This window comes from Serinus canaria, chromosome 27, assembly GCF_022539315.1.
Source record: "Serinus canaria isolate serCan28SL12 chromosome 27, serCan2020, whole genome shotgun sequence".
Taxonomy (NCBI): domain Eukaryota; kingdom Metazoa; phylum Chordata; class Aves; order Passeriformes; family Fringillidae; genus Serinus; species Serinus canaria.
In genome coordinates, this window is record NC_066340.1 from 795,389 (window position 1) to 813,933 (window position 18,545).

Consider the following 18,545-nt stretch of genomic DNA (forward strand, 5'->3'; position numbering starts at 1 on the left):
GTGCTCTGAGTGCAGCTGCACGTCAGCCTGCCACACTCACGGGACACGGGGCACACGCAGACACGCGTGTGCAGGACACACACACACACACACACACACACGCCTGAGCCCTTGCCCACGCGCGCGTGTGGGTGTAGCAGGCCTAGGTTGGGGGGGGTCACTCAGCCTGTGCCGCGGGGACGTGCGGGGATGAATCACGCCGGGCCGAGGCCGCGCTGAGTCACCGGCGGCGCCGCGGGGCCCGGCCGGGTGACGCGCGGGCACACGCGTGTGCACATGTGACACGCGCAGAGAAAGCGGGTGCGTGGCCCTTTAAGGGGCGAGGCCGCGCTTCCTGCCCGCCGCCAGGGGGCGCTCGGTGCCGCAGGGGAAGTTCCGCCCCTTCCCCGGGGGACTCAGGTTCGAGTCCCGGCCCCGCCGCTTCCGCCTCCGGGGCCGGGCCGGGGGCGCGGCGCTGCCATGGTAACGGGGCCGGGGGGACGGGGGTGGTTTTGGGGTCCCCCGGGGGGGATCTGGGGTCTCCACGGAGGGCTCCCACAAAGGGATCTCTGCGGGCCCCCGCGCGTTGAGCGGGGACCGATCGGGGTCCCCTCGGCGCCGTGTGAGGCCCTTCCGGGGCCCCCGAGCGTCCCACGGCCGAGACCTCCGGGACCACCCAGGGCCCCCCAGCCTGTCGCGTCCCTCCCAGCCCCATTCTTCCCCTTTTCCCCACAGTCCTGCCACTTCCAGAAGCTTTTTGGGACCGACGGGGAGCTGGAGGACGAGGTGAGGGACCCCCCAATGGCCGGGGCCCCCGTCCCGAGGTGCGCTGTGCCCGGGCTGCCCGAGCTGCCGAGCCCGCGGCGGGAGGCTGGGGAAGGCACGGAGCCCTTTGCATCCCCGCTGTTTATTTCCCACAGGATTTCCTCTCCGCTGTGGAAGATGCAGAGAACCAGTTTGTGACTCCCGGGCATTCCTCCCCCAGCGTGGTCCCGGTTCCTCCCAGTGAAGCCCATCCCAGTAAAGCCCATCCCAGTGAACCCCATCCCAGTAAAGCCCCCACCCTCCGGCCCCTCGCCGGGCAGGGCGAGCATCCCGTGGGATTCCAGGGACCCCCATCGCGGGGGGCAGCCCCCCAGGATGAGCTGGACAATGACCTTTTCCTGGCTGCCTGCAGGGAGCTGGAGGGTCCCGTGGGGGCTGGCGCTGCCCCGGTGCCCCCTGGGCGCTGCAAGAAACCGCCGTGGAAATGCCCAGGGAAGGAGAACGCTCAGGAATGTGGGGTTCCCCAAAAGCTCAGGGTGGGAGAGGAGCTGGTTCCCGGCGCCGGGGGGCTGCAGGACAGGCAGGGCCCCCTCCCCAGTCCCAAACTGGTGCTGCGGCCCAGCACGGCCGGTGCCTGTGCCCCCAGACCCCCCCCTTCCATGGGAAGCTCCGGAGGCTCCATCCCTGCTCCGGGGGCTCCGTGCCTGAGGCCTGTCCAAGCACCCCTAGCAAGGAGCAGCCCCTCGGTTCCCTGGACCCCCCCAGCACAGAGCAGCCCCCAGCCCCGCCTGCCCCCCAGACCCCCCTCGGGTCCGCCCAGCTTCCCAAACCCCCCGGTGGCTCCCAATGCTCCTGGCCCCCCCAGCGCCCCCGTGGTCACCAACCACCTGGTGCAGCTGGTGACAGCGGCCAGCAAAGCCCCCAGGGGAGCCCCCCGAGCCCCCCGGCACAGGGAGAGCCGGCGCTTCCCGGGGCCCGCCGGGATCCTGCCCCAGCAGGTGGGTGGGCACGGGGGTGGGGGGGCACACCGGGCAGGGAGGAGGGTGGGGATGGGTGGGGATGGGGACAGCATGAGAATGGGGTGAGGATGGGATGGGGATGGGGATGGGGACAGGGTAAGGATGGCATGGGGATGGGGATGGGGACAGGGTAGGATGGGGATGGGATCAAGGTAAGGATGGATGGGATGGGGACAGGGTAAGGATGGCATGGGGATGGGATGGGGATGGGGATGGGGACAGGGTAAGGATGGGATGGGGATGGGGATGGGGACAGGGTAAGGATGGGGATGGGGACAGGGTAAGGATGGGATGGGCATGGGGACAGGGACAGGGTAAGGATGGCATGGGGACGGGGACAGGGTAAGGATGGCATGGGGATGGAGATGGGGTCAGGGTAAGGATGGGATGGGGATGGAGATGGGGTCAGGGTAAGGGTAGGGGTGGCATGGGGATGGGGACAGGTAAGGATGGGATGGGGATGGGGATGGGGTCAGGAATGCCGTGAGTTGGGATAGGACAGGAATGGGAGTGGGATGTGGGCTGGGATGGGAGCGACTGATGAAGCCAGGCAGATCCCTGGACATCTCTCCCTGTCCCACAAGCACTCTGGGAAGCTGCTGGAGGAGATCCTGGTGTCTGCTCCCCAGACTCCTGCTCACGGGGCTGTGGCGAAGCCGCGGGCTCAGGTAACCCCCCCCTCCCACCCCTGCTGGGGCAGACCCCCATGTTGGGAATCCCCCAGTGGGATGCTGGGTGGGGAGGAAGCCCCCAGGGCTCTGTGACCATGATGTCCCTGACGCCAGGCACTGCCCAGCTCCCCGCTGCCCACCGAGGAGGATTTCGGGAAGGGGCCCTGGCTGGCCATGAAGACAGAGCTGGGGCTGGATGAGAGGGACCCCAGCTGCTTCCTCCACACCTACAGCGTGGTCATGGTGCTCCGCAAGGTGAGGGCAGCTCAGGATTCAGCTTCCTGCTCTTCCCTCTCCCCTCGGAGCTGCTTTTAGGGCTGGGAATCTCTGGGGAGGGGGCTGAGCTGAGCACAGACATCCACATCCCCGTGGGTGATGAGGGCTGTGGAATCCTGGGATATCCCACACGGGAAGGGACCCACGGGGTTCAACTCCCAGCCCTGCCCAAGGTTACCCCAAAATCCCCATTGTGCTCTGCAGGCAGCCCTGAAGCAGCTCCCAAAAAACAAGGTCCCCAGCATGGCTGTGATGATCAAGACCCTGACCAGGAGCAGTGCTGGTGCTGGCGCCGTGTTCCGGGACCCCACAGGTGAGTGGGGCAGTGCCTGTGCCCGGGGGATACCTGTGCCTGGTGAGGCTCTGGTGGTTCCTGTGCCCGGTGGTTCCTGTGCCCCTGTGGTAACTGTGCCCGGTGGTACCTGTGCCCAGTGGAGCTTCAGTTGCACCTGTGCCTGGTGGTACCTGTGCCCTGGGGGTACCTGTGCCCAGTGGGGCTTTGGTTGTACCTGTATCCCTGTGGTACCTGTGCCTGGTGAGGCTCTGGCAGTACCGGTGCCCCCTGTGGTACCTGTGCCCGATGGGGCTCTGGCAGTACCTGTGCCCCCATGGTACCTGTGCCCGATGGGGCTCTGGCAGTACCTGTGCCCCCATGGTACCTGTGCCCAGTGGGGCTCCAGGGATCCCATGCTCGTTCCCAGGGGAGATGCAGGGCACCGTGCACCGGCTGCTGCTGGAGCAGAGGCAGAGCGAGCTCCGTGCTGGATCCGTGCTGCTCCTGAGGCAGGTGAGGAGAGCTGGGGGGCTCCTTATCCCACCCCAGTGGGATCTGATCCCAGGGGAATGCGGGGTGGGGGATTGGGGTGGGGATACAGCACATCACCTGTCCCATTCCCAACCCCATAAAACCCTGGAACTGGGAATGTAAATATTAGAATAATGGGATAAGAGGAACCAGTGCATATGGTACATCCTTGTTCCCAGCACCCTGCAATATAAAAAAAAAATAAAAAGAAAATAATAATAAATACAAGAAAAGGATCTCCCACAGTTTTGCAACTTGGATTTTTCTCAACTCTTGCTGAAATTTCACCCTTCATCCTAAGATTTCCACAAACGGGGCACTGTAATTTGGGGGGTTTATCCAGGAGCTGCCCTCTCTGCAGGTCGGGGTCTTCTCCCCCTCCCACCGCAACCACTACCTCAACGTGACCCCCACCAACCTCCTCCGGATCTTCCCACCTGAGCCCGAGGGCTGCTCCCCCCAGCAGGTGAGGGGGGGACACCACTGGTGGCCCTGGGGGGCTGCTGGGACCCCCGGTGGGGCGTCTGGGCTATGGGGACCCCCAAGAGGAAGGGTGAGGGCTGGATAAATCCCCCAGTCATTCATCCCCACTGGGTTTTGCAGGTCCCTGCCCAGGCTGAGCTGACCCCAGACCCCCCTGCACAGCCCACCCGGGGTGTCCCTGTTCCTGAGGACTGGGGACAATCGAGGACAAGTGGACACAGTGCAGAGCAGCATCCTGGGGGCTTCCCCCTGTGCCCACCGAGCTCTGATCCCAGCTGGGAAGAGCCGGTGGGAGCTGATGGATGTGACATGGGTGAGTCAGACCCACTGTGGGAGGGGAGGAGAAGCTCTCTGTCCTGTGGAAAGCAGAGCCTGAACAATTCCATGTTCACACACACACAAAACTCACATCCTGCTGTGCCCTGCAGATGACCTGGACGGGCTCCTGGGAGAGCTGCCCGAGGATTTCTTCTCAGCCCCAGCTCAGGTTGACTGTGGCTGAGCCCAGCAGAGGGTGACGGTGCCGAGGAGAGGGTGACACACCTGCCACCCACCCACCTGCTTCTCCCTCTGCGTGTTCGTGGTGTTTGCTGTGGAGCTGAGAGCTGGGGAGGCCCGTGGGGGAAGTGGCCCCAGCACTGTCCCCACTGCTTGGGGCACACGGGCCCCTCTCACTCCCAAACCTGCATTAAAGGGCTGTTTTGTTTCTGCATCTCCTGTGTCCTCGTGTGTCACCCTCTGTCCCTTCCCTGGGTGGGAGGAGCCATCCCCCCAGGGTCTCACAGCCCCACAGGCTCGGGGAGTCCCCAAATCCCTCCCCATGGGACGTCCCCACCTCGCACCCACCAACAGGTTCAACTGCCCTGCACCCCGTGACTCTGTTTACCACCAGGAGTTATTTATAGGGCGCCTGGCTCTGGGATTTGATTCCACATCCGTGCGTGGGGCACAGCCCTATTTATAACCCCCAGGAGCAGGCTCGCTGTCCCCAGAGCCCCCCCTGCCCTCCGGGGCTCCCATGGCCCACGAGACGTTCGCCTTCAGCCCCTCGGCGCTGCGCTCGCTGCGGCTGCAGCGGGAGCTGCTGGAGCGGGACGATCGCCGCCGGGCGCTGGCCCGGGACTCGGCCGAGCGCCGCCTCCTGCCCGGGACCCCCCGCTTGCCCCCGAGCCCCCCCCGGCGGCGCCAGTTCTGCCGCGACCCCGCCGTGCACAACGCCCTCTACGCCGGGGACCTGCGCCGTGTCCAGAGCATCTTCAAGGACGAGGCCACCGCGAATCTGGTGTTGGAGACGGTCAGCGAGGAGCTGGTGTGGTCACCGGAGCAGGGTACGGGTCCTTCCTTTCTTCTCCCTTCTCCCTTCCCTCCCGTTCCCCCTGCAAAACAGGTGGGGGGCCGGAAAAGGGGTGCAGCTCCAGGTGGGCAGGGGGGAGCGGGGAGCCTAGGGCGGGGTGAGTGCCCCCACTGCTCCCCCCACTCCGGCAGGGCTGTGGGTGGGTGGGTGCGGGTTAGGGGGGTCCAGCGGGGCGTGGGCTCTCCGGCAGACCCCGCTGACCCCCGCAGGGCTGTGGGTGCTGAGCCCCCGCCGGCAGCACACCTCCGCCCTGCGCATCGCCGCCTCCCGCGGCTACGAGGACTGCGCCCGGCACCTGCTGCTGCGGGGGGCGGCCGTGGACGCCGTGGTGGGGGGCCGGGCCCCCCTGCACGACAGCGCGGCCGCCCCCCACCCCAACTGCGCCCGTCTGCTCCTGGCCTTCGGCGCCGACCCCAACGTGCTGAGCGCCGACGGCTCGGCCCCGCTGCACCTCTGCACCGCGCCCCACAGCCTCAGGTACGGGGCTCACCTGCGGGGGGGTCCTGCCAGGGTGGGGCTCATCTGCATGAGAGGCCCTGCCCATGAAATCGTCACTCCTGCCCCACTCACGCAATCTGGGAGCCGGGGGTCTGTGGGGTGTGGTGTCCTAGGGGGGTCCCTAGGGTGTCCCTGGGGTTGTCCCATGGGTGGCAGGTTTCTCCAGGCTGTCCCTGGGGGTGTCCCTTGGTAGCCAGGCCTCTCCAGTATGTCCTGAGGATGCCCCTAGGGATATCCCATGGGAACACATCTCCCTGGCATGTCCCGATCGTGTCCCATGGGTGCCACGTCTCTCTCCAAAGTGCCCCCTCACCCTTTCCACCCTTTCTCCAGGTGTGCGGAGCTGCTGCTGGCACACGGCGCGCAGGTGAACCTGGGCACCCGTGACCGGCAGGTGACAGCCCTGCACGTGGCGGCGCGCCAGGGGCTGGTGGCCCACGTGGAGCTGTACCTGCACCACGGCGCCGACCCCTCCCGGCGCACCCACCAGGGCGAGACCCCCCTGAACGCGGCGGCGGCGGCTGCCGAGCGCCCCGAGGATGCCGAGCGCTTCCTGCGCGTGGCCGAGCGGCTGCTGGCGGCCGGTGCCGAGCCCGGGGCCGCGGGGCGCAAGGGCCACACGCCGCTGCACAACGCCTGTGCCAACGGGCACCCCGCGCTGGCCCGGCTGCTGCTGCGCCACGGCGCCGACGCCACCGTCCCCAACGGCGCCGGGGACACCCCCATGGACTGCGCCCTGCGCGCCGTGCGCGAATACCGCCAGCAGCGACCCGAGGAGACCCTGACCCTCCTGCTGGACCACGGCGCCCTCCCCGCGCACCCCAAGGTGGGGCACGGGGGTGACGGGGGGCACGGGGAGGTGGCGGTGGCGGGGTCACACCCCGGTGACACGGCTTTGCTGGCAGATGCTCAGGCTGTGCTGCCAGCACCCGCCGGCGCTGGAGGTGATGCTCAACGCCTACGACCGCGTGCCCCCCGCAGACGGCTGGGTGGAGGCTGTGCCCCCCGAGCTCTGGGAGGTAACGGGGTGTCCTGGGGTGTCCTGGGGTGTCCCCGTGTCCCCAGCCCAGCCCACTGAGCCCCTGTCCCCCACGCAGGAGCACCAGGAGTTCTATGCCTCGGCCGTGCGCATGGCGGGACGGCCGCGGCGGCTGCAGCACCTGGCACGTGTGGCCATCCGGCGTCACCTGGGTGCCCGCTGCCGCGCCGCTGTCCCCAGGCTGGCACTGCCACCCCCACTGCGCCGCTACCTCCAGCTGCCCATCGAGGGTCTCATCTCCTGAAGGCACTCCATATGTCCCCTCCATGTCCCCCACCGGTGTCCCCTTGTTGTGTCCCCCACCCGTGCCCTGGTGTCAATAAAGGACAAGGCAGAGGTATCCCTTGAGGCGTCTTTGTCCCTGTGGGACCAGGGTGGGCAATGGCAGCTGCTCTGGGGACAGGGGACTGTGGGGACAGGGGAATGGGGGGGGACAAGGGATGAGGGTGGACAAGGGACTGTGGGGACAGTGGATGATGGGGGACAGAGCCAGTGGATCACAGGTGGCAGGGAGGGGACAGACGGGCCCCGGCAGATGTGGGGACTATGGAGGGGGTGACAGCGCGGCCTGGGGCGGGTCCGGTCCTGGTCAGGCCCCGTGAGGGGGGGGGGGTTCAGCCCGGGGGTCGTTCCCACGGTGCTCCCGAAGCCCCGCCCCGCCCGTGACTCCGCCCCCAACAGAGACCGCCTCCCTTCACAGTCCCGCCCATTTATAGCACCGCCCACTTTGGGGGCCTAAAATTCTCACCGCCCCTATTGGCCACGCCTGGTGGGCGCGGCCGTGACGTAGGGCCCGCGCGCCGGCCGCCCCCTCCCGCCCCCTGGCGGCGGCGCGCTGTGACGTGGCGCTTCCGGTGCGGGCGGCGGCGGCGGGAGGCGGTGAGTGGGGAGGGGGCACCGGGACCCCCGGGATGGCGGGGACACCCCGGGACCGCGGGGCTGACAGGGACACACCGGCACCTCCCGGATGGCCGGGGATGGCAGGGACACACCGGCACCCGCAGGGCTGGTAGGGACCCCCGGGATACACGGGGACCGGTAGCGACACACCGGGACCCCCGGAGACCGGCAGGGACTTCCTCGGTTCCTTCCGCCCCGCCGTGCCCGGGCCCCGCTGACCGTATCGCTCTGCTCCGTCCAGGTCGGGGATGGCCTGACCCTGCCCCGCTGGGCACCGAGGGGCTGCGGGACCCTCCGGGACCCCCGGGACCCTCCGCCGGGCCCGGTGAGGTGAGAGCAGCGCTGTCGGTTCGGTGTCTCGGGAGCGAGGAGGAAAACCCGCAGCGAGGAGCTCCCGTCCCTGCGGTCTCCGGGCACCGGGAGCAGCCCCGGCGTCTGTTCTGAGCCCGAAGGCGGTACCGGGGCTGGCCCGGGGGTCCCCGCTGCCGCCGCACAGCTCGGTCACACCGGGCACCGCGAGGTCCAGCCGGGGATCGCGGAGATGGAGCCCCCGGCCGCCCCGCTCATCCCGGGGGTGGGGGACGAGGTGACGCTGGTGGCCGGGGTGGCCGTGCTGGCGCTGGCTCTGGTGCTGGCCTGGCTGTCCACGTACGTGGCCGAGGGCAGCAGCCAGCTCCTGGGCACCGGGGACGCGGCCGTCATCCGCCTCGGGCCCCTCCCGCCCTACGCGGGGCCCGCGGGGGCGGACGAGGCCCCGGAGCCCCCCGGGAACCCCGAAAGCGCGGAGGAGAAAGCGGAGGAGGAAGGGGGGGCGGCGGCGCGGGGGGACAGCGGGAGCCCCGCCGATGCTGCCCTGGACGTGCGGAGCTTGGCCCGGGACCCCGCCGAGCCCGGTGCTCCCGGGGCGGGGGACGCGTGCCCCGGCCTCATCAAGATCCGCCTCAAGTTCCTCAACGACACCGAGGAGGTGGCGGTGGCCCGGCCCGAGGACACCGTGGGGATTCTCAAGAGGTGAGGCCCGGGTGCGCAGCACCCCCCCCCTCCGCTGCAAACATCCCCCTCCCACGGACCGGGGGAGGGCTTCTATCCCTCCCGGTGTGCCGAAAATACCCGGGGCTGTGGGCTTAAAACAACGAGTTTGAAAGAGGCGGCAATGCCACCGTTGTCCCCTCCCCGTTGAACAGTGGGGGGGTTCCCACCCCGGGGGGGGGGTCCCTGAGCCCGTCTCTGCCGCCTCCAAGCCCTCCCCTCGTCCCGCAGCAAATACTTCCCGGGCCAGGAGAGCCAGATGAAGCTCATCTACCGCGGGCAGCTGCTGCAGGACCAGGCGCGGACGCTGCGCTCGCTCCGCATCACCGACAACTGTGTCATCCACTGCCACCGCTCCCGGGGGGACAGCGCGGCCACCCCCGCCCTGCCCGAGCCCGGCCCCGCCGGCCCCGCGGCCCCGGGGCTGCCCCTGGGCGGGGGGACCCTCATGGTCCCCACGGTGATGGTGGTGCTGGCGCTGGGCTGGTATTTCCGCATCAACTACCGGCAGCTCTTCACGGCCCCGGCCACCGTGTCCCTGATCGGTGTCACGGTCCTGGTCACCTTCCTGGCCTTCGGGGTGTACGGACAGGCGGGATGAGGGGGAAGGAGCCGGGGAGGCACCGCGGTGTCCCTGTCCCCGCACTGTAACCGGAGCCAGCACGGTGGCAGCTCAGCTCCTACCTCCCAGCCTTGCTGTCGGACTTTACCCCCCAAAAAGGGGCTGTGCCCCCCCCTCAAACCCCACTGCCCCTGCCCTGCCCCAGCTCCGGGGAGTGGGACAGCACTGGAACGGGCCGTGGCTTCTTCCCAAGGACTTTTTAATGCAAATAAAGGGTGTCAAGTCACCCCAGTGCTTGCCTTCCTGCCCTGGGGCTGCTCTCTCCTACCACCCACACCGCTGGGGGGGTCATAAAAACAAATCCGGCCCCACCCGTGGTGAATGGAGTGGGGGGAGATGGATGGGGGGAAGGGGGGGGTTAAGGCCCTGTTTAATTAACGAGCCGTAATTAATGCCAGGTATACCAAGTCAAGATGCAGTTTTATTTACAGGGGCAGCCACAACCCACTCACGGGACACACAGACCTCACAAGGGCTCAGATCCCCTGCGGGAGGGACACGCAGAAACACCGGGGGGGGGGGTGAGGACACTGACCTGGGGGGGTCACAGGGCACGCTCTGAGCCCCCCTAAGCCCCACTGCACCCCTTGGACCCCAAATTGCAGCGCCTCTCCCGCAGCTGAAGGGGCTCAGGCTGCTTTCCCCCCACAGCCCCAGCTCGCCGTGTCCCCCCCAGGCAGTTTGGGGTGGTCCCCCGTGTTTTTGGGTGCCCACAGCCCCGTCCTCGGGCCCCGGGGCACGCGAAGGCCAGCTTGGCATGCTCCGGTGGCCAGACCTGCCCAGCCCCAAAGCCAGGAGGGAGCACACGGGGGTCCCCATGCAGGGAGGGGTGGGGGCTGCAGCGTTTTGAGGTGCCCAGGGCTCTGCAGGACCCCCCCCCCAGCCCAGCCTTTAGCAGCAGTTTGAAAACAATAGTGAATCCAGAGTCAGAGCACCATAATGTGTGAGTCCCAGCGAGAGGACGAGCCACCGGGCTGGGGGGACAGACACAGCTCCAGCCCGGGGACACATGGCCAGATGGGGGGGCAGACAGCCACGGGGGGGGGACAGCAGAGGGGATGGAGCCAACCCTGTCCCCAGCACAGCCCCTGCGATGGAGAACAGCTGCAGGGAGGGGATCCCAGGGCAGGGGGTGACCTGGATCCAGCCAGAGGGACCTGTCCCCCCCCGGCCCGCACAGCGGGGCGCTGGTCCCGGCCCCCCCCAAACAAAAGCAGAGCCTGTGGGGGTACAAACACCTGCCAGAGCTGTGGGGGTCCCACTAGCCCCCCGATGGCAGCAGCAGGTTCCCAGGCACGTGCAGAGGGCACGCAGAGCTGCCCTGGGGACACCAGGAGTGGGGGGCTCTGCACTGAAGCTGGGCTGGGCATCCCCCCCCAGTTCTGCTCCATTCCCAGCTCCACCCCGGATGTCCCTGGCAGGTTGGGGTCCCCCCTCCCCAAATAGTTTGGCACAGGGATGGTCACAGCAGCTCCCCCCACCCCCAGACCCACCCCCAAACAGCCCCAAAGATGAAGGATGCAGCATGCAGCCCCCTGTGACCCCTTGTGTGGGCACTGCCAGGCCCTCGAGACCCCCAACAGCTGAATGCAGGCACAGCTGAACAGATTTGGGGGTGAGAGGTGCTCCCTTGTCCTCTGAGTGGCAAAGACCCCCTCCAGTGTGACCCCCCTCTCCTGAGCCAGCCCGACCGGCGAGTGCCAGCCCAGGGCAGGGAGGGGGGCAGCCCCAGAGTGGGGGCTCACCCCAAAACCCCAGGGCAGGGGGGGATTCACAACCCCCTGACCTAGGCCCAGACCTGCCCAGGGTGTCCAGGTGCCCCCCACCCCACTGGCGTAAGTGAGGAGTGGGTGTGGGGGGGCACAGCTGGCTTTGGGGGGTGCTGGGAGGAAAGGGGGGGCCATACCCCCATGTCTGAGGGTGACACCCCAACGGGAGCCCCACGTACAAAACTGTCACAGAATAAATAGAGGCACTGGGGCAGGGGGGGAGGAAGGGGGGCACTAACGGGGGCTCCCCAAATCCAGCCCCACTCCAGTGACAGCTGAGTCCTCTGTGCCCCCATACCCATATTGTGTCTGGCCCAGGGGGGTGCCTGGGGGCTGTCCTGGCCCCTGTCCGTCCCTCTGTCCGTCCTGCCCCTCCCCAGCTCGGCGGGGCTCAGTTGTTGATGTCATCATAGATGCTGGGGGTGTGGGGGGCGGGGGGCTTGGGCTTCTTCTTCTTGCTGGAGCCGAGCCCTGGGGTGCCACTCACCAGCCCCAGGTGGGGCTTCTTCTTCTTGGTCTTGCGGGACTCGGAGTTGTTTGTACCTAGGGAGGGGAGAAAGGGAAGAAATGGGGGTGTCAGGGAGGAGATGAGCCCCAAAACAGAATGGATGATGCCCAACTCTGGTCAACACCCAAGAAAATGGGTGTTCCTGCCCCTCCCAAAATGGTGACAAGGTGCTCCAGGCTTTGGAGCCATGGTGTGTTCAACCCATCTTGTACTGGGGACCAGAACAGCCAGTTTTGCCCCCAGAGAGGGACCTGTGCCCCAGGATTTGCCCCTCAGAGGGGTCTGTGCCACAGAGTTTGCCCCCCAGCCCCTGAACACTCACTGGCTTTGGAGGAGGCCGAGTCGGAGGGGGAGATGTCGGAGGAGCCGTCCCACTGCAGGCGGCTCATGAGGGCCTGGCTCTCGGCCACCTCGAAGCTGTCGTTCTCCACGCCGCCCTCAGCCTCGGGCAGGGACCTGGGCACAGGTGTGACAGAGGGCAGGTGGGGACAGAGCCCCCCCAAACACCAGGGGGATGCCCAGGGGCTCGGCCCAGCCCCCACCACCTCGCTGGGCTGCAAATCCCAACCCCAGCCCTGGGCTCCCATCCCCTGCAGGCCTCCCCAGGGCTGTCCCTGTCCCCAGCCCCACCTGAGCCCCCCAGTCCCCATTCCACAGGGACTTTGGGGACCCCGATCTGCACCCACTTACGCGGAGGGACCGAGGAGGTAAACCCGGACTGCCCTGCGCTGCTCATCCGTGTGCTGGGGACACCGCAGGGACCTGGGGGTGAGACACGGCACTGAGATGGGCCTTCCCCCCTCCCATGGGCATGTGGGCAGGTTGGGGACCCTGGGGAAGCCCCCCAGAGTGAGCAGGGCCAGGCCAGGCCGCTCTCACCTGGTGCACATCTTCTTGGTGTGTTCGGAGATGACCCCGCATTGCTGGGAGGGAAGGGACAGGTGAGTTTGGGGGAGGGACAGGTGAGTGACCCCTGAGCTGTGCTGCACCATCACAGCCCTGGGGCCCTCCAGGCTCCCAGTGCTGAGCCCCAGACAAAGCAGCCACTGCCCCACGATCAGGACCTGCTGCACATGCCCATTCCCAGCCTGGAAACCAGCCCCAGTGGGATGGAGCCCAGCTGGGAGAGACCCCCGGGGTGCTGTGGTACCCCCTGTCCAGCTGGGACCCCCCTGTCCCCCATCCCCTCACCGTGGTGAGCAGCGTCCGCAGCTCCTCGGGGCCCAGCGTCTCGTAGTTGATGCCAGCCGAGTTGCTGTACTGGGGGGGCAGAGAGCAGGCTCAGGCCTAGGGGGACCCTCCTGGGGGGCAACAGGGCCCCTGGGGAGGCAGAGCAGGGACTGGCAGCCATCTCCCCCCATCCCAGGCTCACCTTGAAGGGATCGGGGTTCCCGCCGATCTCGCCTGGGAGGGAGGAAAGGTGAGGGGGGGGTCCTACCCCCAGCCTGGCCCTGCCTGGGACCCCCAGGACCCCCTCCCACTGCCACCCCCCAGCCAGGGAGAGCTCTGCCCCCCCACAAGCCCCACCCACTGCAGCTGCCCCACCCACCCCAAATGCCCCACCCCTACACGTGCCCAGCCCGTCCAAGCCCCGCCCCACACTGATGCCCCACCCCAAAGGTGTGAGCCCCCTCCCCAATTTTTTTAGCTCCACCCCCTCACCATTTTTGTGTTTCAGGGACTTGGACCTGCGGGGCGAGTTGGGGTTCTGCAACGAGAGGGGGTTGTTGGGGGTGTCCTGTGTCCTCCCCGCGCCCCCCACCCTTCCCTGCACCCCTCACCTTATCCGATTTCCTCTTCTTTGCTGTGGGCAGAGACAGAAAGGAAAGATTTGACCTTTTCCAGTGCATGCAGCCCCAAGCCCAGAGCCACTGCAGCCTCCCCAGGGCTGGGACCACCACCCGTGTCTGCTCTCCCCCTACACACCCACCCAGGAACGGGGTTCAGGGGCCATGGGGTAAGCAGGACATGTCCCCCACCCCTCAGGACACCAGGAACCCCTCCCCACCTTTCTTCTCAGAGCCATAGGACCAGTCATTGTCATTGATATCATCATTGTCCTCCTGGTCACTCTCTGACTTGTTCAGGTTGTTGCTGCTCGCGATCCTGAGCGGGGAGGAGAAAGAGATCATGGCTGGGGTCATGGCTGCCCCCACGTCTCCACAGGACCCCAGCATCCATCCCATGTCCCCTGGTACCCTCCCATCCTCCCGTGCACCCAGGGATCCAGACAGGAGTCCCCAGGAGCCACCAGGGTAGGGGGGACAGAAGACCAAGGGGGAACACAGGATGTTGTGGGGACACAGGACCCGGGAGGGACACAGGACCCAGGGTTCCCAGCTCCTTTTCCCATGAGGGATAAACTGGCAGGACGGAACAAGAAGAGCTCCAGGGTGAACCAAACTGGACACCCCGAGGATGGAAAGCGAGGACTAGGGAGACCCAGACTTGACCAAATTCCCATCCCAGGCTCCTCAGAGCTGGAACCCACAGCACCCCCAGGGTGAGACGGGCAGCCAGGCCCTGGTGCCTCGGTTTCCCCGGGAGCAGGCAGCCCCACCTGCGGTTGGCGATGCGGCTGCTGTTGCGGCCCATGCCCAGGCACTTCTCCAGGTGAGGGGCGAAGCGCGAGGCGGCGATGCTGCGGCTGCAGTTGGGGCACACGCACTCCTTGTTCTTCCACTGGTTGTACACCTGCCCGAAGATGTCCACACCCGGCTGGTCCACGATCTCTGCGGGGGGACACGCTCAGCCCCTGCCCTGAGACCCCCCCCATCTACTCTGGGGGGTCCCTGGGGCTGCCAGACCCTCCCCACAGCCTCAGCGGGGCTCGGGGGAGCTGAAACCAGTGGCAGTGCTGCAAGGGGGTCTCTGCTAACTCCCACCCATGCCCCAGCTGTGCCCCCCAGTGCCCCAGCACCACGTTTTGGGGTTCAGTGCCCCCCTATTTACCCATCTGGGACACAGTTGGGGGGACATTTGAGTGTTTAATCGCCATCAGCAGCCCTCAAACCCAAATCCCTGTGTGTGGGGACAACCAATCCCCTCAGAGAGCAGGGGCCTGGGTGTCCCTGTCACCAGTGTCATCCTGAGCCCTGGGGAACTCGGGGGGCTCACCAAAGTCCTTCATACTGTCGGGGTCCGTGTCATCCAGGAAGAAGTACCCACACTTGACAGCCCGGTGCACCTCGAAGCAGAGCCCCAGGCAGGCATCCTCCACCAGCTCCGTGTAGATCTCGTGTGCGATGGCCTGGGGGCCCAGGGGAGGCTGTTAGGGATGGGAGGGACACACGGACACCCAGGGGACAGACGGACCCCCAGAGGGGGGCAGCTCACCTCCAGTTTGCTGTTATCCAGGCCAGACAAAGACATATCCTCCATTTTCATTTGCAGCTGCTTGCAGAGAAGTCACGCCGAACGCTCATAGCACGGGACACGGGGGGCTGGGGGCACGGGGGGAGGGGGGGTCTCACTGGCATGTCAACCCTCACCTGCAGACACCTCCCAACCCCCTTCCCAGCCAAATCCCCACTGCACACCCTGGGATGTCCCCAAGATGCACTCTGGGGGGATCCCCAAGAGAAAGAGTCCTGGGGTTAAACCCTCCAGGAGTGAAGTGGGGGGGTCAGGGGTCTCCCAGCTGGGCATGACCCTCCCCAGCCTGGCACGGATCCCCCCCAGGTTAGTGGGGGACACTGGCTGACAAGGGTGGGATGTCCCCCACTGTGCCCCCACCCTTCAGACCAGCCTGGATGTGCCCGGCCTTCAGGGAGGTGTGAAATCCCCCCCCAGGAGCCCCACCTCACCCCTCCATTGTCTAGGACTCTAGGTGAGAACAGGGCACTCGGGCTGTCCCCAAACTGTCCCCTCCCGGAGGGGGTGTTTTTTGCTGCATCACCCTCCCTTGCAGCAGATAGAGGGGGGACAGAGCAGGGAGGAGAGCACCGTGTGCCCCCCCAAAATGGAAAATGGGGTCTGCCCTCCCTCCCCCCACAATAGGAGTCTAAAGATCCCAAAGTCATGGTCAGACACCCCCAGCACCCATCGGTGCTGACCAGTGGAACCCCTGATTGTCACGGAGCTGGGGGGGACTCTGCCCAGCCACGGGGACTGGGGGGACACAAGAGGGGTCTCCACACCCCCCTACACACCCCAATCCCAATGATCCAAGGATTTCTTCCTTCCACAACGAAAAGGAAACAGGGGCTGGAATTGGCTCAGCCCCCCCAAGCTGAGGCAGAAAAGACAGGGGGAGAAGGGGGGGCTCAGAGGGTCTCCAATGGGGTTGGGGGAGCAGGGAGGGTCCCAGGGGTTCTCAGGATCAAGGCAGGGGGGTAGGGAATGAGGGGTCTCAGGGAATGGGGGTCCAGGGGTGGTCCTGGCAGCTCTCAGGAGAGGAGGGCGGGGGGACAGACAGGAAAGGGGGGTTAAGGGCAGTTCAGGGGGGGCTCTCGCCGGTCTGGGGGAGACAAGGGAGGGCCCCGGAGCTCTCGGGAGTGGATGGAAAAACAGGAAAATGGGGGGGGGGGAAGGGAGAGATCAGGGCTGGGGGGATCTCACATAGGGCTGGGGGGCCCAGTGAGGGTTGTGGGGACTCTCAGGAATCGGGGGGCAGGAAAGAGAGGAGAAGGGGATCTCAGGAGTCCCCAACAGGCCTGACGGGGGCCCCGAGAGGGCCCTGGGGGCCCTCAGGTAGAGAACGAGGCGGGGGGAAGAGGAAGGGGAGGCTCAGGAGCTGGGGATCCCGGGGAAGGTCCCCGGGCCTCTCGGACGGGGGGTGGGAGGGCACCGGCGGGGCGGTCCCGGGGAGGGTCCCGGGGCTGATCCCGGGCGGATCGCGGGGTCCCCGAGAGCCGATGGGGAGGTCCCGGGGCGACCCGGGGCGGGGTCAGCAGGCCGCTCTCCGGTGCGGCGGGGCCCCACGGCCGGGCAGGGCCCGGAGGGCGGGAGCTCCGGGCCGGGAGGGGCGGGTCGGGTCGGGCGGTCACTCACCGGCGCGGTGGGTCCGCCGGGGCCGGGGCGGGGCCGGGTCAGCACCCCCCGCCGCTCCGGCGCGGGGCCCGGCGGCGACTCGCCATGGTCGGGGCCGGTACGGGGCCGGTGCGGGGCCGTGCCGAGCGGACGGAGCGGCCGGGCCGGGCCTGGCGGTGCCTCCGCCCGGCGGCGGTGGCGGCCCAGGGGGGTGAGGGGGGTGAGGGAGGGGCGGGGCGGCGCGCCCGGCGCGCGCACGGCTCTGCCCCGCCCCCGCCACAGCGGGCCAATGGGGAGGCGCCGTCAGGGGCCGCGGCCAATGGGAGGAGCAGGAGCCGCCGCCGCCGCGCGGGGTCTCGTCAGAGTCACGGGGGAGGGGCGGGGCGGGGCGATGGAGGCGGAGCCAGAATGGGCGGGGCTGTAGGGGGCGGGGTTTGAAGGGGCGGGGCCCAGCGCTCCCCCCTCGCCAGGGACCCCGAACCCCCCGGAACCCCCCGGAACCCCCGGACCCCCGACCCTCACCCCTACAGCCCCCACTGAGAGCTCCCAGTGACATTCCCGATCCACGGATGCCTCCAGATCCCAAGCTGGAAATCCCCGTGGGTCCCCCAGAGCCCCCAAAAATGAGCCCTAGTGGATCCCTCCCCCAGTGGATCCCCCCCAAGGGGATCCCGCAGGAAGGAGGAAAAACACTCCTCACGCTTGTCCTTTTTTTTTTTTTTTCCTAAAGTTTTATTTTTTTATAGTAATGACATGAGAACAGAAACATTATTTTTCACTTTATTATACAAAAAAAAAAAAAAAAAAAGAGAAAAAAAAAGGAAAAACAAAAAAACCCCAAAAAACTCAAAAATAAACAAAACAAAACGAAACAAAAAGAACCAAAACCCCAAGCAAACCGGGAAACCGGGGACGCGACCCCCGCGTCCCGCTCAGCCGTACAAATTCCGAGTCGGGATTATTATTATTTTTCTTTTTTTTTTTCCTTTTTTTTTTTGTCTTTTTTTTAAACCTACAAAAACACTCTTTAAATATTAGAAAAAAAATTTTTTTTTTTTTTAATCTTTTTTTTTTTTTTTTGGTGTTTTTTTGTCTTTTTTTTTTTTAACGTAATTCACAAGAACTTCCATCTAAAGGATCCCGGGATTTTGTGGCAGTGCCAAAATGCACTCAGGAATTCTCTTGCAGCGCAAACGTCTTTCCCCCCCCTCCCAAACTGTCGGCGCTGTAAGAATTTTTCTTTTTTATTATTTCATTTTTTTAACCTTTTTTTTTTTAACAGAAAAAAAAAGGTGGGGGGAAAAAAAAAAAGGTGGGGTTTAATTTTTTTTTTTTTTGTCTTTTTTTTTGTACTAAAAACACATCCACTAAAACACGACAGTGCTGGGTACATTCAGCAGAAAAAAAGGGATTTGGGGGGGGCTCCCCTTAGGGGATTTTGGGAGGGGCGGCGATTAAAAATTGGGATGAAAATGAAAGGAAAATCCCAAATGGATTGGGGTAAATAGGAGGGGGAAGCAGAGGGACGGACAGATGGACACTGGGGGGGGGGACACCATCTGGGTTCTCTTGGGGGCCCCGGTCCCGGGGGGACTCGGGGGGATTGTCCATGCGGGAGCACCCGGCTTCACCCCCTTCCCCCACCTTTGGGGGTAGTTTGCCCAAAATGGTGTTTTTTCAGCCCAAACTGAGGCAAGGACAGGGGGGGGCTGCCCCCACCTTCCCCTCAGCACTGAGGGGGTCCCCAATGTCTTTGCAGGGAGCTGGATTTGGGGTGCTGAGAGCAGCAAACGTGGGGGGCGTTACAGAGCTGGGGGGTAGGGACCCCTCAGAACCCGAAATCTGCAGCATGGCCCC

At 65.9% G+C, this 18,545-nt stretch overlaps 4 protein-coding genes across 7 annotated transcripts; 3 read left to right on the forward strand and 1 right to left on the reverse strand.

The window, feature by feature from the left end:
- The first annotated feature begins 369 nt into the window (after window positions 1–369).
- HROB (homologous recombination factor with OB-fold) lies at window positions 370–4,710 on the forward strand. Of its 3 annotated transcripts, XM_050985761.1 has the most exons (11): window positions 370–462; window positions 715–765; window positions 900–990; window positions 1,021–1,742; window positions 2,348–2,431; window positions 2,549–2,689; window positions 2,915–3,023; window positions 3,412–3,497; window positions 3,859–3,981; window positions 4,119–4,311; window positions 4,427–4,710. In XM_050985761.1, exons 1-11 carry the CDS (start codon window positions 460–462, stop codon window positions 4,498–4,500), a joined length of 1,677 nt encoding a protein of 558 aa, XP_050841718.1. In that variant the 5' UTR covers window positions 370–459; the 3' UTR covers window positions 4,501–4,710. The 3 variants fall into 3 exon arrangements, with proteins under 3 accessions (XP_050841718.1, XP_050841716.1, XP_050841717.1); XM_050985759.1 differs by having other exon boundaries at window positions 900–1,742; XM_050985760.1 differs by having other exon boundaries at window positions 900–1,742; window positions 3,877–3,981.
- A 109-nt stretch (window positions 4,711–4,819) lies between these two features.
- ASB16 (ankyrin repeat and SOCS box containing 16) lies at window positions 4,820–7,156 on the forward strand. The gene is made up of 5 exons (XM_050985762.1): window positions 4,820–5,326; window positions 5,562–5,829; window positions 6,184–6,676; window positions 6,756–6,869; window positions 6,948–7,156. Exons 1-5 carry the CDS (start codon window positions 5,017–5,019, stop codon window positions 7,131–7,133), a joined length of 1,371 nt encoding a protein of 456 aa, XP_050841719.1. The 5' UTR covers window positions 4,820–5,016; the 3' UTR covers window positions 7,134–7,156.
- A 512-nt stretch (window positions 7,157–7,668) lies between these two features.
- TMUB2 (transmembrane and ubiquitin like domain containing 2) lies at window positions 7,669–9,666 on the forward strand. 2 transcript variants are annotated; one of them, XM_050985847.1, is made up of 3 exons: window positions 7,669–7,768; window positions 8,031–8,800; window positions 9,050–9,666. In XM_050985847.1, the coding sequence occupies exons 2-3, from the start codon at window positions 8,331–8,333 to the stop codon at window positions 9,417–9,419; spliced, it is 840 nt and encodes a 279-aa protein (XP_050841804.1). In that variant the 5' UTR covers window positions 7,669–7,768; window positions 8,031–8,330; the 3' UTR covers window positions 9,420–9,666. The 2 variants fall into 2 exon arrangements, with proteins under 2 accessions (XP_050841804.1, XP_050841805.1); XM_050985848.1 differs by having other exon boundaries at window positions 7,758–7,898.
- A 175-nt stretch (window positions 9,667–9,841) lies between these two features.
- On the reverse strand, window positions 9,842–16,882 carry ATXN7L3 (ataxin 7 like 3). The gene is made up of 13 exons (XM_050985755.1): window positions 16,710–16,882; window positions 15,054–15,160; window positions 14,835–14,967; window positions 14,278–14,449; window positions 13,726–13,823; window positions 13,499–13,521; window positions 13,380–13,425; window positions 13,090–13,121; window positions 12,909–12,977; window positions 12,597–12,640; window positions 12,408–12,479; window positions 12,040–12,173; window positions 9,842–11,752 (listed from the first exon to the last, which is right to left on the reverse strand). Exons 2-13 carry the CDS (start codon window positions 15,102–15,104, stop codon window positions 11,601–11,603), a joined length of 1,026 nt encoding a protein of 341 aa, XP_050841712.1. The 5' UTR covers window positions 15,105–15,160; window positions 16,710–16,882; the 3' UTR covers window positions 9,842–11,600.
- Window positions 16,883–18,545: the final 1,663 nt, after the last annotated feature.

Bases quoted from the DNA above. Each gene is read 5' to 3' on its own strand.
- HROB (XM_050985759.1), top strand. The intron at 766-899 runs GTGAGGGACCCC...TATTTCCCACAG, and splicing joins ACGGGGAGCTGGAGGACGAG to GATTTCCTCTCCGCTGTGGA. The intron at 4,312-4,426 runs GTGAGTCAGACC...TGTGCCCTGCAG, and splicing joins AGCTGATGGATGTGACATGG to ATGACCTGGACGGGCTCCTG.
- ASB16 (XM_050985762.1), top strand. From the start codon at position 5,017: ATGGCCCACGAGACGTTCGCCTTCAGCCCCTCGGCGCTGCGCTCGCTG. The intron at 5,327-5,561 runs GTACGGGTCCTT...TGACCCCCGCAG, and splicing joins GGTGTGGTCACCGGAGCAGG to GGCTGTGGGTGCTGAGCCCC. The intron at 6,677-6,755 runs GTGGGGCACGGG...CTTTGCTGGCAG, and splicing joins CCCTCCCCGCGCACCCCAAG to ATGCTCAGGCTGTGCTGCCA.
- TMUB2 (XM_050985847.1), top strand. From the start codon at position 8,331: ATGGAGCCCCCGGCCGCCCCGCTCATCCCGGGGGTGGGGGACGAGGTG. The intron at 8,801-9,049 runs GTGAGGCCCGGG...CTCGTCCCGCAG, and splicing joins ACCGTGGGGATTCTCAAGAG to CAAATACTTCCCGGGCCAGG.
- ATXN7L3 (XM_050985755.1), bottom strand. From the start codon at position 15,104: ATGAAAATGGAGGATATGTCTTTGTCTGGCCTGGATAACAGCAAACTG. The intron at 13,824-14,277 runs GTGGGGCTGCCT...CTCCCCGCTCAG, and splicing joins AGCCGCATCGCCAACCGCAG to GATCGCGAGCAGCAACAACC. The intron at 11,753-12,039 runs GTGAGTGTTCAG...TCCCCTCCCTAG, and splicing joins CTCGGCCTCCTCCAAAGCCA to GTACAAACAACTCCGAGTCC.